The sequence below is a fragment of the Aedes aegypti genome, chromosome 1 (genome assembly GCF_002204515.2).
Source record: "Aedes aegypti strain LVP_AGWG chromosome 1, AaegL5.0 Primary Assembly, whole genome shotgun sequence".
Lineage (NCBI taxonomy): Eukaryota > Metazoa > Arthropoda > Insecta > Diptera > Culicidae > Aedes > Aedes aegypti.
The window spans coordinates 145,815,842-145,830,400 of record NC_035107.1 but is presented as its reverse complement, the minus strand read 5'-3'; the positions used below and the strand labels follow the sequence as shown (position 1 = coordinate 145,830,400).

The 14,559-nt window shown below is 42.5% G+C and overlaps 1 protein-coding gene across 8 annotated transcripts in view; it reads left to right on the top strand.

The window, feature by feature from the left end:
* LOC5565257 (protein unc-13 homolog 4B) overlaps positions 1 to 13,155 on the top strand; it is a 148,370-nt gene extending 135,215 nt beyond the window's left edge. For all 8 annotated transcript variants that reach the window (XM_021850000.1, XM_021850021.1, XM_021850026.1 and 5 more), the window contains 7 exons: positions 3,436 to 3,643; positions 4,634 to 5,448; positions 5,513 to 6,008; positions 6,070 to 6,603; positions 6,667 to 7,112; positions 12,648 to 12,841; positions 12,914 to 13,155. In XM_021850000.1, coding sequence (XP_021705692.1) covers positions 3,436 to 3,643; positions 4,634 to 5,448; positions 5,513 to 6,008; positions 6,070 to 6,603; positions 6,667 to 7,112; positions 12,648 to 12,841; positions 12,914 to 13,002 — 2,782 coding nt within the window. In that variant the 3' untranslated portion in view covers positions 13,003 to 13,155. The remainder of the gene's footprint in view (positions 1 to 3,435; positions 3,644 to 4,633; positions 5,449 to 5,512; positions 6,009 to 6,069; positions 6,604 to 6,666; positions 7,113 to 12,647; positions 12,842 to 12,913) is intronic.
* The last annotated feature ends 1,404 nt before the right edge of the window (positions 13,156 to 14,559 follow it).

Sequence of the window (14,559 nt, the reverse complement as noted above, 5' to 3'; positions counted from 1 at the left end):
CCATCTTTAGTTTGGTCGCCATTTTGAATTTCATACAAAAAAACCGTTTGAACACCATTGTTTTTTTTTTTAATTCTGGGGTTACATTCGAAATGCTGAGAAAAAACTGATCAGTTGCAAAAACTTGGTCAGCATCCAACGAAATAAACGGTTTCATAAAACATGTTTTACGATTTTTTCGTGAATCTATGACATTTGGTCGGATGACATTTAGTCGAATGACGTTTGATCGAAGATACGTTTGGTCGAACGGACATTTCGTCGAATGGACATTTGGTCGAGAAGTTTTAATTGCAATAGAAACCATACGACATTTCGTGAAAAGGATATGTGGTCGAATCTTAGTAGAATGGAAACAAAGTTTTACGTTAAGTCCTATTATTGTCGGAAGTGTCATTGTGTCGATAATACACAGATTGATTGAATAGTAGAAAAATAATCAACCATTTAACCCACAATCTATATGCGGTTGGCAAAATTGTGTTATTCAATTTGATGGACCCTACACTCCCAACTTATTGATCAACCTCTTGCGTTTTGACGTTTTATGCTGCTATTTCATTCAGTCATGTTCTGCGAGTCGGGATAAGCTGATCTTGAATGGAAGCAAGCCGACTTTTGTCACCTTAATCAATTCATCTTCCCTTACTCGATACATAATAGGTAGAATTTTCCTGTTAAATTATTAAAGGCTTCTACTGCCGTGAATCGCAAGTCAGTCCCATTTGCATTTTCGTCAAAATTGAGTTGAGCTTAGTTTTCAACATATCTTCTAATGCCCTTTCAGCTGCACTGATGGGATAATATGATTTGTTTGGAAAAATTTGGAAAAGAAAAAAACAGCAAGTCAAATTGTCCCATCATGAAAAGTAACGGCATATCAATCCCACTACAGATTTCCACACCGTGTAACACAAAAATGAACAGTGTTCTGATCATCTTTATATTTTTCTCAGAAAGATATCGTAGTGAAAAGCAAATAGTGAAAGTTTCATGAAAATTGAGCATGTTCCAATCCTCTGGCATTTTTTGAATATTCGTATGTAAAACGAGTTTGAAAACTTCACAGCCCATTTTCTCAATGCCTACTTTTTACAGATGGGACTGACTTGCGATTCACGGCAGTCTACCGCTTCTATTCGCCAGCAAAGCCATATATTTGCTTGACGATTGATAATAAGCTGGAATTTGCAAAACGCCAATTGCCCATAAGAGGATTTACCGATATCTAGCATTAACTTCGCCATAAAAATTTCGCTTAAAGCCATTTTTTTCTGTCCTTCCATTCAAAACTCACCCTCGTCCGTAAGCTGCAAGACCCAAAAAAAAAAAAAAGATTTAGAGCATTATCTCCAAATGCATCCATCAGATGAAGATCAGTAGCTCATCACGAAGAGCAATGTCATTTCAAAAGAATAATAAATTCATAAAAAATATAATGTTCACATCGTTGAGTTATAAAATAACTTGTTGAGCAATTTTTCTAAAAATGATAATATTTGTAAAGAATAATAAATTCACTAGAGTTACATATTTCAATCAATGTGCAGAAAAAAAACTACTTCTTAAAAGTTTATTTGAATAATCATTGAAATCCTAGATATTGGCAGAAATTTTTATCTGTGTTTTCTTGAACAAATGTAATATTCATTAAGTATTATTATTTTCCATTTTTTTATCTCTCATTTGAAATAAATAAGCTCTTTTTTCGTTCAACCCTCTAAATTAAGTTGTCGCATAATAATGAGCTTCAGTTTAGTTGAGGTTTTTGAGAAGGATTTCCAGAGGAAATAACTCAAAGAGAAATTTTATGAGAAGAGGAAATAACGAACCCGTTTTTCTTGGTTGATGAATTTATATAAACTAATTCTCCGTATAAGATGATTGTAATATATTCATAAATTTAGGACATAATTTATTTTCTGTAAAACCGAAAAGGTGACGAAACCGAGGACATGAAAGCATTTTTAGGGCTAATCGAGCGTTGTCTACGAAAGGAACAAATAGAAGGTACTGCTTTAAATTATATTCTGAAATTTAAAAAAATGTACATATGAAACATAAAAAAAAAATAAAAACTCACTAACGTGCAGAGAAAAATTGACGGAAATTCACAAAACTTGACATTGGTTTTACAATAGAAAATTGTTCAACTTTATTGAAGACTGATACATAAAAGACAGATTCTCATGAGTAAGTAATTAGAAAACTAATTCATTTGAAAGTAATCGAATATTCAGATTGCTCGAAAAACTGAGGACATTTTGAGTCCAAAAAGAAGATGGTAGGACACTTGATCAAAAAAAAAAAAAAAAAAATGACATGTCCTCCCAAAGGATACCATCTGGTAAGCCTAATTTGGAGTGACATCGGGCGGCCATCTTGGATTTTGACACCATCTTGGTTTTAATTAGTTTTAACCTTGTTTAGATTTATAATGTTGAGCTCTGAGGCTACCGTTAAAAAAACAACATTGTTATTTTATCCAATACTTTTAGTTATGACATTACTTTATAAATGGAAAAGTACGGCAGTTAAAAAAACAGAATCTATAAATGCCATTCAATGAGCAATATACAGTCAGTGACATAAAGCAGTAATCAAATGCTGTTTTTCCATACAAAATGCTCATGTTTGGGGTGCTGTATCTCAGCTTCTGGTAGTCCGAATTGGCTGAAATTTAACTTGAAGTTTTGCCTGTAATGGAATTATTACATGGCAGTCAATTTACATAGAGTTTCAGAGGGTTGTTCAAAGACAATAGTAATTAACCGAGAGACTTTGTAATTTAATTCGAAAACGGTAAGTCGTGGAAAGTTGGTGTGTTCTGCAAGTGGTGACTTCTGAAATTGAACAACTTTTTGGAACACAAAGTGAGTAGAAATACAATTAAAAGTGACTTTTATTACGGGCACAGAAGAACCAACAAACAACAACACGGTGCGTGAAGAAGAAGTGATTCGGTAGTGAGTGATATTTTACAACACAAATTACAGCAATAACTGCTTGTTTGCGTTCAAAAACTAATAAATTGTGAAAAACACACTATGGAATGCTTTCAGTTAAGAAATCACCCCTCTACGATGAGGTTAGTAACTTCAAATAATCATTTTTTTTGTGATCGCTCTTGAAAGCACTGTGAGAAGTGTGGGAGGGGGGAGCGGAAAGTGAAGGGGGAGGTGAGGTGCCATATTAGAGGCCATTTTAGTACTCAAGAAACTATGTCCTTAATCAATAATAATTATTGAGCTAAATTAGCCTCTTCCGTTTTTTGAAGATAATTCAACGAAAAGGCAAATTTCATACGGCAGGGTTGGCGGAACATTTTTTTATATACAATAAAAATCTTTAAGACAAATCACAGTAATAATCAGAATTTCTTTCAAAAAACTTTCAAAACTACCCGATTTTACAGTGAGTATTTTCATATTTTAGGCCAATCGATGAAAACGCAAACGATGCCAATCTGATTGTGGAGGTGTGGGATTTTGATCCGGCGGAAACGGTTAAGGAGAAAATGAACAAGGTGTTCGATGTGAAAGGCGTCCGCGGGTTGAGAAAGCTGATGAAGGAAATTGCCGTAACGGCTTCCACCGGGAAGCATGACAACGAACTGATCGGTCGTGCCAGCATACCATTGAAGGTAAGTAAAGCCATAGTAAACCACGTTCAAGAAAATTCGACAAGATAAGACAAGATAAAAGTATGTTTGGTTAAATTTAAATTTCAATATCTATCTAGGACTATCAATATCTATCTAGGACTATCAATAATAGGACGGCCGCGTAGGTTACTTTTCCTTTAGCAACCATGCGTCTTTTCATCCTCGGAAAGTCCCCTCTTCCGCATCGCGTATTGAATAATGTCATCAGATATATTCGCATTTTCTGTGAAGGAAAACACTTACTGGCATGAATCCTGATGTGCCGGTTGGCATTCCTGTTAGTTTGGGCAAGGATGCTTTGGTACTTTAAGTGGTACCGGTCGCTTTGACAGAGTTGCATTCGGAATTTTGTGGTTTTTATGGAAGTTCATCAGAGCCCACTGTGAACTCCACCACATCCTGAGCAACTCTCCAACTTTTCCTCTAGCAAATCGCTTGTTAATCGCTATGAGTATAACCGTCACGCCAGTTCATGGTATCAACTCAATTACCTTGGAAACCTTTTTAGGGTGTGATATTAGGTATCCCAACTATTTAAGAGTGCAAGGTTTGGAAATCCACATATGTCCAATATTGCATTAAACGGTTACCCACTCTTATAGTCATACTGTGTTGCTGGCAGCGCAGTGTACCATACTGATATAAATAAGTTTTGCATGGAAAAGTTGGTCAGCCTTATGAGACTCTTCAACCAATCCTTACTTTGAAATTGAATCATATAACTTAATAGATCATTGGACCAAATCAGTAAATCTGCTAAATGCGCTATGATCACACGGCCATTTGATTGAATGGGGTTCTAAATCGAATGAGTCATTAGGTTTAGTAGACCATTAAATCAATCGAGTAGTTATGATGTTCATGAACCTAATCATTAGTCCGAAGTAATCACTCAGGCAAAGCGTGTTGTTAGTAACAAGTGAACATAGATTCAGAACATCTCATTGATACTTCATTTCTTACTTCCAGTCCATACCCGCATCCGGTTTGGTTATGTGGTACAACCTCGACAAGAAAAACAAACTCAGACGCCAAGGAACGATAAGAATAAGACTGAACTTTAGCTCGCAGAAAAACAACCAGGTGGCGGCACAGGAGCACCGACACTTGCTCAGAATACTGCTTCTTCACGAGCTGGAAACCTCGAAAGTGGCACCGTATTGGTGGTCCGGAAAGTTCACTACCCAAGGTGAATACGTCCTCACGCAACACTCCGCCCAAAGTAGTCTCTCAACGACGGCTGGAGCCTTTATCCAGTGGTCTGTCTACACCGCCATCCACACTGATCATCCGCTTTCGTTTGGGCTGTTTGACGGCATACTGGACAAAGTCGTTCGTGCGATTCAGCTGAGAGCTGTTTCCGATGATGAGTTGAAACTGTTTTGGGAAGCTACCAAGAAACTACTTCCGTCCTGTTTCTCCGTAATCCGCAAGCTGCGCAAGAAAACCGCAGGAGATAAACTAGTAGTTAAAATGCTTACAGATGTACTGAACATCATTGCCAAAGTGTCGATGCTGGAACCTCCGGAGGGTACCGATTTGTTTCCCCTACAGCAATATAGCTGGATCCGCTCGAACACTGCCGAGCCAAATTGGGATATTCGTGAAGCTGTGTCGAGTGCTGTTGTTAGCGGTGCTGAAGACTGGTTCAATAGCATTCGGGAGGGACATTTCGTGGAGTCTGGTCTGGATGAGGATCGACTGCAGAATTTGATCAAGATTATCCAGCTGGTACGATCAGACATTCAACGATCGATTGAACACTACGATAAGCTGTTCCAAGAGTAAGTAACAACAGTTGCTGATCGTTTCATTTCATCTCGTCTAATCCAATATGTGTTATTTCAGAATTCTGCACTTCCAATATACCAAAGAGCTTTACATAACGCACGAACTGAAGCTGGCCGAGCTTATCAAACCTTGCGTGGAAGAAATCTGCCGTGCTCTAAAGCGCATCGATATCCCAGAATCCAACACTGCGTTGATGGAGTATGAAGACATCAACATGGGTACAACCCTGTTCGAGTTGTATCTGGTACTGAAGCGTTTCTCCAAACTTGGTCCCGCACTGAGCCCCGGAGAGTCCAACTTTGCCATCGATGAGTACCATAATTGGTTCACAGCAGGTGTGACGCACTGGTTGGACATTTCGGTGTACAAAGCCTTGATGCGAATTCATAAGGCAATCGAGCTGGACAAGCTGCAACCGGTAGACGAAACGGTCAAGTATTCCTCCTCTGCGGTAGACACGCTAGCAATCTTCTACCAAATCAAAATCTTCTGGCAGCAGTTGGATTGGCCCGATGTGGAAGGAGCGTACATCTTTGTTGCGAAGATTGTCGATGTAAGAACAAATTCGATGTAAAGGTTATGCAGGAAATAACAATTTTTCTCAATAATTTCAGGACATTTGTCGCTGCTGTGTCTTCTACGCCGACCGTATGTCAATTCGAGTGGAGAATCTCGGACTGGTGGAAAGCGTTTATGAGAAGAAGTTTGAGGTAACTACGGAATGGTGCCTAGCTATCAATAATATCGACTATATTCGCCAAAGCTTGAAACCATTCGCAACCGAACTCGGCGTAGACGACATCATCAATCGACTGTCCGACGTTCAGAGTCCATCCGAAGCGGAACGCTGTGCTCAGACGATGCGTGCTGTTCTGGAGGATGCGGTCGATAACGAGAAGAACAAAATTCTCGATTTGGTTGAGAAGCTGGCAAAAAAGATGGCGCCACCCATGCGCCGATTCTTGGTAGAAGGTGCCGAGTTGCTTCAGCAAGACTCCAACTCAATGGATCGGTTGATGATGTACATGGAAGAATCTCTGTCAACTCTGAATAGCGAATTGAATGAAATCAATTTCGAGCGAGTGTTGGATGCCATCTGGGGTGAATTGACCACCATTTTGTACGATCTTATTCAGAGCAATCTTGATGTAAGTATGATGAAATACAGTGAGGAATTTATACTTGACGCAAATGAACCACTTCATTTTTAGAAACGCCGTCCACCAGCATTTTTTGCCAACTTACGCGACACGTTGCACATCTTGGTGGAAAACTTCAAAAGTGCAGAAAACCGCGAGTCTCAGAACGCTTCCGATAGGGAAACGTTGGATCAAATCGAGCGGCTACTGCAGTTGCATGGGTACGAGACGACCGATCTCATTCATCAGTATTACATCGATAGGCTGAAGGAACAGGAACTGGCCAAAGAGGAGAGCATCTTCGGTATGCTCACGGTGCAGTGTTTCTTCAAGAACAACGTGCTAGAGTTGGAGATCATGAATGCACGCAACCTCAGGCCAATGGATTCTAACGGCACGTGCGACTCTTTTGTGCGTGTGCATTTCATACCTGAGGAACGCTTCGTCGGTGTTACCAAACCCCGCACAAATACTCAATCGAAAACGCTGTTTCCACTGTACGACGAAAAGTTTGTTGTGTAAGTATCAATTGACTTTATGAAGCAAAAATATGGAACCATGGACCATCAGTGCACCAGTATCCGCTCATGTTCCAGTAGCCCGCTCACGAGTTTTAAAAGTAAGGTAATTTGAGTAAATACGCAAAAGATTGTCCACAGTATAATTCAATTTGTCGATTTGAATCGTCTAGTGGCTATAGTTTTCATATTTATTTTGTTTAAACTTATCTATTTTCGGTGTGAGCGGGCTACTGGTACATGAGCGGATACTGGTGCACTGATGGTATATTTGTATTTGTATTTGTATATTCATCTGACTCTGTGCCTTAATGAACAATTAAAGTTAAAAAATAACAATCAACTATTTTAAGCGCATAGTGAAGACAAAGACATCCAGTAGGAAGAGCGAATCCAATGTCGCTGAGAAAGATGAAGAACAACAGCGGCCTTAGGTTGCTGCCTTGGGGAACTCCTGAGATGTTTGTAAAGTAGCCTGAATTTGCTGAACCTAGCTTTACACAAAGCTTCCGGTGCGTTAGGTATGACTGAAACCAGTTAACCAAATCCGACGATACGCCAAGTTTACCTAATTTAGCAAGTAGTCGACCACTCCGACGCGATCAACGTCCACTTGTACTCCTGCTTCCATATTCTGCAGACACTGAGATACGAAGGGAGCGAGGTTAGTTGAGATCTTTCTCGGAGGGTCGGCTCTTTACTTACTCAGGAAGACTCACTTACCTACAGACCGTAACGGACGCAAAGTAAATAAACCAAACCGACTAAGAGGGAAACCAAGTTCATCAATCAATTGCATAAATGGCACAACACAATAGAAATTAAGCTTACTATAGTATTAGCTAAATAAAAAAAGGCAAGCATACGCTTTAATATGCAACCATTGGTCATTGGTCGATCAATTGAGCCTATCACTTGGGTTGTGAAAAATGAATGCACGTATAAAAAGCACCGCATCTTGTCCTCAGATCAGTTTATCAACGATTGTTGACGCGGATGGACGAAACGGTAGCAGCAGCAGCAAGGAACAGCTACTCTGCTCTGATGATGAGTAAGTGGGTGGCACTTCCCTCTATTCGTCGGAGCGTTGAGAAATAGCACAAGATAGCAGCTGGCAAACGGATGGACGACGATGCAGCAAACAACAGTGGAGAAACAGTTGTGTCTTCTTCACTTCGACGATGAGCAAGCAGGTGGCACCGCCTTCTGTTCGTTAGAGCGTCGAAAAAACAATTTTGCATCTGGCTGTCAGTCCACAAGGAGGTTTTAAAAGTTAACCTCTTTGTGGCCGCCAAATATCTTGGAAAATATTCCGGCCACGAGACTTATATCTATTTATTTAAACAAGCAAAACAAAGTTAGAAAAGGTCCCGCCTTGGCTTTCGATGCAGCCGAGCAGTAACTGTTGGGGTCCGTAACTTCTTGCGAAAGGAAAAGGGATAGTGTATTTGCCGTGTAATATCGTAACAGGTGCACTTTCGTCCTTACCAAACCTCCCATTTCCCATTTATAGACCAATATGCTTGATTGACACGGTGGGGAAAGTGCTCGAGAAGATCATCCTCAACAGACTGTCGAGGTACACCGAGGGTGTAAATGGTCTCTCAGGCAACCAGTTCGGCTTCCGGAAAGGGAGGTCCACCGTAGACGCTATTCTGACGGTTAAGACAACCGCTGAGATAGCACTCCAGCGTAAGAGAAGGGGTATTCGCTACTGCGCAGTAGTGACTCTGGATGTAAGGAACGCATTTAATAGTGCCAGTTGGGCGGCTATTGCTGATGCGCTCCTGCGTCTGGGGATACCCGAGTACCTGTACAAGATTCTCGGAAGTTACTTCCAGAATCGGGTATTAGTCTATGACACAGAGGTGGGTCGGAAGTGCTTTCACATAACCTCAGGAGTCCCGCAAGATTCCATCCTGGGTCCGGTGTTATGGAATGTCATGTACGACGAGGTGTTGAGATTAAAATTCCCGGCGGGTGTGGTCATCGTTGGCTTTGCCGACGATATTACGCTGGAGGTCTACGGTGAATCGATCGAAGAAGTGGAATTGACTGTAGCCCACTCGATCGCAATTGTGGAGGAGTGGATGAGCTCCAGGAAACTGGAATTGGCTCACCACAAAACTGAGGCTGTTGTTGTCAACAACCGAAAGTCGGTGCAGCGAGCGGTGATCAGTGTAGGCGACTGCACAATCACTTCGAAGCGCTCCGTCAAACACTTGGGGGTGATGATCGACGACAAGCTTACCTTCGGTAGCCATGTCGATTATGCCTGCAAGAGAGCCTTCACAGCTATTGTGGCACTGTTCCGGATGATGTCCAATAGCTCTGCGGTGTACGCCAGTAAGCGTAAGCTTCTGGCCAGTGTCGCCTCGTCCATACTGAGGTATGGTGGCCCGGCTTGGGGCACGGCTTTGAGTACCAATAGCTACCGTAGCAAGCTAGAGAGTACTTATAGGCTAATGTGCCTGAGGGTTGCGAGCGCGTACCGTACCGTGTCACACGATGCACTCTGTGTCATCACCGGTATGATGCCTATTGGTATCCTTATCATGGAAGACATAGAGTGCTTCGAAATGCGCGGCACAAGAGGCATACGCAGGACTGCCAGACTGACCTCCATGGTCAAATGGCAGCGTGCGTGGGACAGTTCCACCAAGGGAGTGTGGACTCACAGGTTGATTCCGAGGTTAGATATCTGGGTCAATAGGCGCCATGGGAAACTAACATTCCACCTAACACAGGTCCTTTCGGGCCATGGATGCTTTAGACAGTATCTACACCGTTTCGGTCATGCGGGTTCTCCCGAATGTCCAGTGTGTGCAGGTTTAGAGGAAACGGCGGAACACGTTTTGTTCGTGTGCCCGCGTTTCCGCACAATGCGTGACCGCATGTTTGCCACATGCGGTCGGGACACGACTCCGGACAATTTGGTCCAGAGGATGTGTGCAGACGAGTTTGGCTGGAATGCCGTTTCATCGGCTATCACCCACATCGTCTCGGAACTCCAAAGGAGGTGGCGTGTGGAGTCGAGGAGTGACTAGTGCAGACGCTAATCAACAGGTGGTCCAAGGGTCCGGGAAGCTGGCAATGCGCCAGCATGCTACCTTGGTGGACCCCCCATAAGCGTGTCATCGATGTTCGTTGCTGCATGGCTACGCAGCTAACCTGGAGGATGCGATGTGGAATAGCCCCTCTCCGAAGCAATGCCTTCTTGGTGGTCCCGGAGAGACGAAGGGTTTGGCGGCAATGGAAATGGTTTAGTGGATCGGGGGTGTAGTCCTGTTTACTGCTTGTACGTAGTAAATGGTCCGCAACCCCACACTCCTGGACCTCGGTCCGGAGTCTGTTGAGCAGATTATCCCCCCCATTGCTTAGAAGGAAAAAAAACACGCCTGGGCCATGTGAGAATTTTTCGATGGATGCTGCTGTGTTTTGTTCGTGCGCTTGACTGTACCCGAAACCGGTTGGCCGGTAGATTGCTGGAGTCGGCCCAGAGATTCCGGTTGAAGGATGGCTTCCGGTTCACTGGTGCTCCGACGACTCATGCCGGTGACGCTCGCACAACTCAGAACACTCCCCGACGGTGTATCTATCCTGCTCCGACGAAGATTTCCCCGGCGGTGGAAGATCTTCCGAACCTATGCTATCCGGGCAGATGCCGAGGTCGGTCCTGCGATTCCGGTGGAGGAAAACTTCCGTTTCACATTCTGCATCTCGTTTCGCTGCTCTTCTCGCCAGTTGCACTGTAAGCCAGACATTATTTGCACCACCATGTTGGTCATCATATTCCAAAGATCGGGATCGCTTATCATTCCGTGTACTGCCCATACTCGCAAAACAGTCCCACTTGAATTTTCATCACTTTTAAGTTTTCGTCATGAATCATGTTTATTATTAGTGTACTTCATGGTATCACACTTAAAGTTGTATCTTTGTATGGACAAAATGCGAAAATATACCAAATCATGTGCGTCCCATATTGAAAGTACTCGCATAAGAGTCCCACCAGAAGATTACAAGGAAATTCAAGTAAACCTATTCCTGTTATGATTTATTTAATCTTGCATCGTAGTTTTCATCCCATAAGAAAAAGATATACTACACATTACAATGTTTTAAACCATTTTTATTTCATAAAAAAATATGTTCTACTTTACATAACTTGATATTTTTTTCACAATGCTTCTGGTGAGATAAGTGGTAGAAACATGTCTAATCCTTATAAGACTCTAAATTAAAAATAGTGTAAACAGCTTCCCTCCAAGTCAAACCTATAGCTGTTATAACATTCGACTTCTGGCCAATTTTAAATTAAATCTTCGGTAGGTTTAGCTTCCAACAACATGGAGAGGGAGGTTTTTGGGCCAACATGGGAAAAGGCACATCTCCACTGGTATGTTAAAATGCTGAGAAATAAGAAGGTCCAGTAAGAAGGCAGTATTATGGATATTGAAGAAATGTCCAACAGCTTTGCCGAAACTAACCACATCTTACCCGCCTGAGTAGGTACATGTGTTTCAGATCCAACACAAACGTGCTGTAGTTGAATCCAAAGTACTTTAACTGTTGGCCGGCCGCAACGTTTACATCGAACCCAGGAATGTCCTCAGGGATGGTATTGTTTTCTATTTTATTGTATAATTTTGCAATTAAAAGATGAAAGCACTAATAGGAAAAGGAAAAGTGCTTTGGAATGTATAGAAAACTTGGCAACTAATGTGTCAAGGTGCGCGATAACAAAGTAAGCGAGTCCCAAGTAATGGGACTGGTATGCGAGTATATTTGAATGTGATGAAAAAAGTATTCGGATAACGAGTCCCACATGCAAGTATCTTTAATTTGTACACAAAAAACAGCCTCGGGCAACGAAGACAACATGTTTTGGCGTTTCTTCAATCTCCATACACTCAGGACAGAATGGTGAAGATGCATGGCCGAATCGATGCAGATACTGCTTGAAGCAGTTGTGACCTGGTAAGAACTGTGTCAGGTGGAAGTTCACTTCTCCGTGCTCCCTGTTCACCCAAGCCGACAGATTCGGGATGAGACTGTGGGTCCACCTTCCTTTCTCGGAGGCATCCCATTCTTGCTAACTTCCTCGTCTGCCTAGTTTCTCTTCGCTGATAGCAGTCGATGTCTTCGGATAGGATGATGCAGATCGGGATCATCCCAGCGATTACGCGTGCCGCCTCCGACAATATAGTCTTGTACGCGCTCACCACTCGCATGGTGATGAGTCGGAACGTGCTGTTTAACTTATACCGATTCCGCTTGGTCTGTAGCGCCACGCCCCAGGCTGACGCACCGTAATTTAGTAGCGATGTTGATACGACAGCCAGAAGATAAGATATAGATAAAGACCCTAATACTACTCATTGGGTTCCCATATTCCAAGATTTCCAAAAAAAAACGTCCAGGTTGTTTCAATCACTCTGTGATCTTCACATATCCCTCTTAAGTGGCGTCAGAAACAACAACCAATTTTTCTCAGCAACTTGATGTTTGTTTTTTTTTTCCTTTACCTTCCAGAACATTCAACCCGGAGCAACGGGCCGTGAAAGATGCAATCATTTTGTTTAGCGTGAAAGACAAGGACCTGTTTGGAATGTCCAACCAATACCTGGCCGAGTGTTACTTAAGTTTCAACGACATTGCGGACATTTCCGGCGAGAGCGGCAAAATCGAACAGAAGCATTTAAAGTTGACTCGACCGCATCGATTGGGTAATGATTGCGATTTGTCACCAGATTGATTGATAATGTTTCATATTTGTTGTTTTCCCCGGTTTTCCACAGATACGGATTGCGTGCGGGCATTGGATTATCGTCAAGGTGACAAGCAAGCGAAAGATTTCATCAAGAAGCTGAAGCAAAAGATGGGTTGAAGCGAACTTCAATGACTTTGAATAGGTGCCTTTATTGGAAGTGATCCATTGTTAACATATTTAAATTGCTTGCGAGCAGCTGTGCAACGTCGTTTATTTTATACCGCTTTATTTAAATGCCAGTAACTGAAAAATAGAGACCTTAACTGATGATTCCGTTTTCATCTTTCTCCGTATAACATATCACATATACCGTGATGCTTCCATATTTCACGCACGTTCCTAATTTCGCTCACTGCCATTATGTCCATATTGACTATGCTGCATGTTCCAAGAATCACCGCTTTTTGGATGCTGTGTAGATGCTTCCTCAATTCCAGCTCGTCTAGGGACCTTAGGAGAGATTTCGGGACAATTTCGGTTGCTGAGTGTTGCATTTGAACGCGTTCAGTTTGCGTTCCAGTTCAAATTTTTGAACGAGGGATCAAGTAGGTGTGGATTGAGAGATCGGGTGTGTGGATTGAGAATGAGTTACCTGAACGGTGATGATGATGGTGATGATGTTCGGATATACCGGGTTACCAGGCGGGATCGCCACATAGGCTTGAACATTGATCAGTTCAAAAATTTGAACCCGTGGGAGCTGAAAATTGAACGCGCAATGAACATTGATATTATGACAGATGCACAACATATTTCAATGCGAAAGATTTGCGAAAGATATTATGGAACGTTTTAGGTTTCATACATTTTGAATGAGTTGAATTCCATACAGATCGATGTAGCTTATTCGAGTTTTATGCTTCATTGTGCATTTTGAATTGAACGGGCCGTTCATGAGCAGTGGCAGAATCTTGCTCGAGAGTTCAATGTTTGCTGCGTTCTCGTGCAAAATTGGAACGCGTTCAGTTCACTTTTGGCTCGCGTTCAGTTTGAAATGCATCACTGGCTGAGAGGACTACCGGAACTATACGGACGTCCTCTAGGTGCCACATCTGCTTCAACTCCTCCGCCAAGTCGTGGTACTTCACTATCTTGTTAGAGAACGTTGATTGAACATTGTGGTCCAGCGGTACAGCGATGTCGATGAGTGTAACTCATTTCAAGTCTACAATGTCGGGGTGATTGGCACGGATTAAGACGTCCGTTATGATCTCGCGATCCCAGTAACTGTTTTCCAGAACCGGGTCAGGCAGGTACTTGTAATAGGGCCTTCGTCAGTACTGCGGAAGATGGAAAACAACCAGCCCCCACTTTGAGGGAGATTAAGGGTGCCATTCACCAGCTCAAGAACAATATAGCTGCTGGTAAGGATGGTATCGGAGCTGAACTCATCAAGATGGGCCCGGAGAGGCTGGCCATTTGTCTGCACCGGCTGATAGACACAATCTGGGAAACAGAACAGCTACCGGAGGAGTGGAAGGAAGGGCTAATAAGCCCCATCTACAAGAAAGGTGAAAAGTTAGATTGTGAGAACTTTCGAGCGATCACCATTCTAAATGCGGCCTACAAAGTATTATCCCAGATCATCTTCCATCGTCTATCACCTATAGTAAGCGAGTTCGTATCAAGCCGGCTTCATTGACCGCCGATGGACAATGGACCAGATCTTTACTG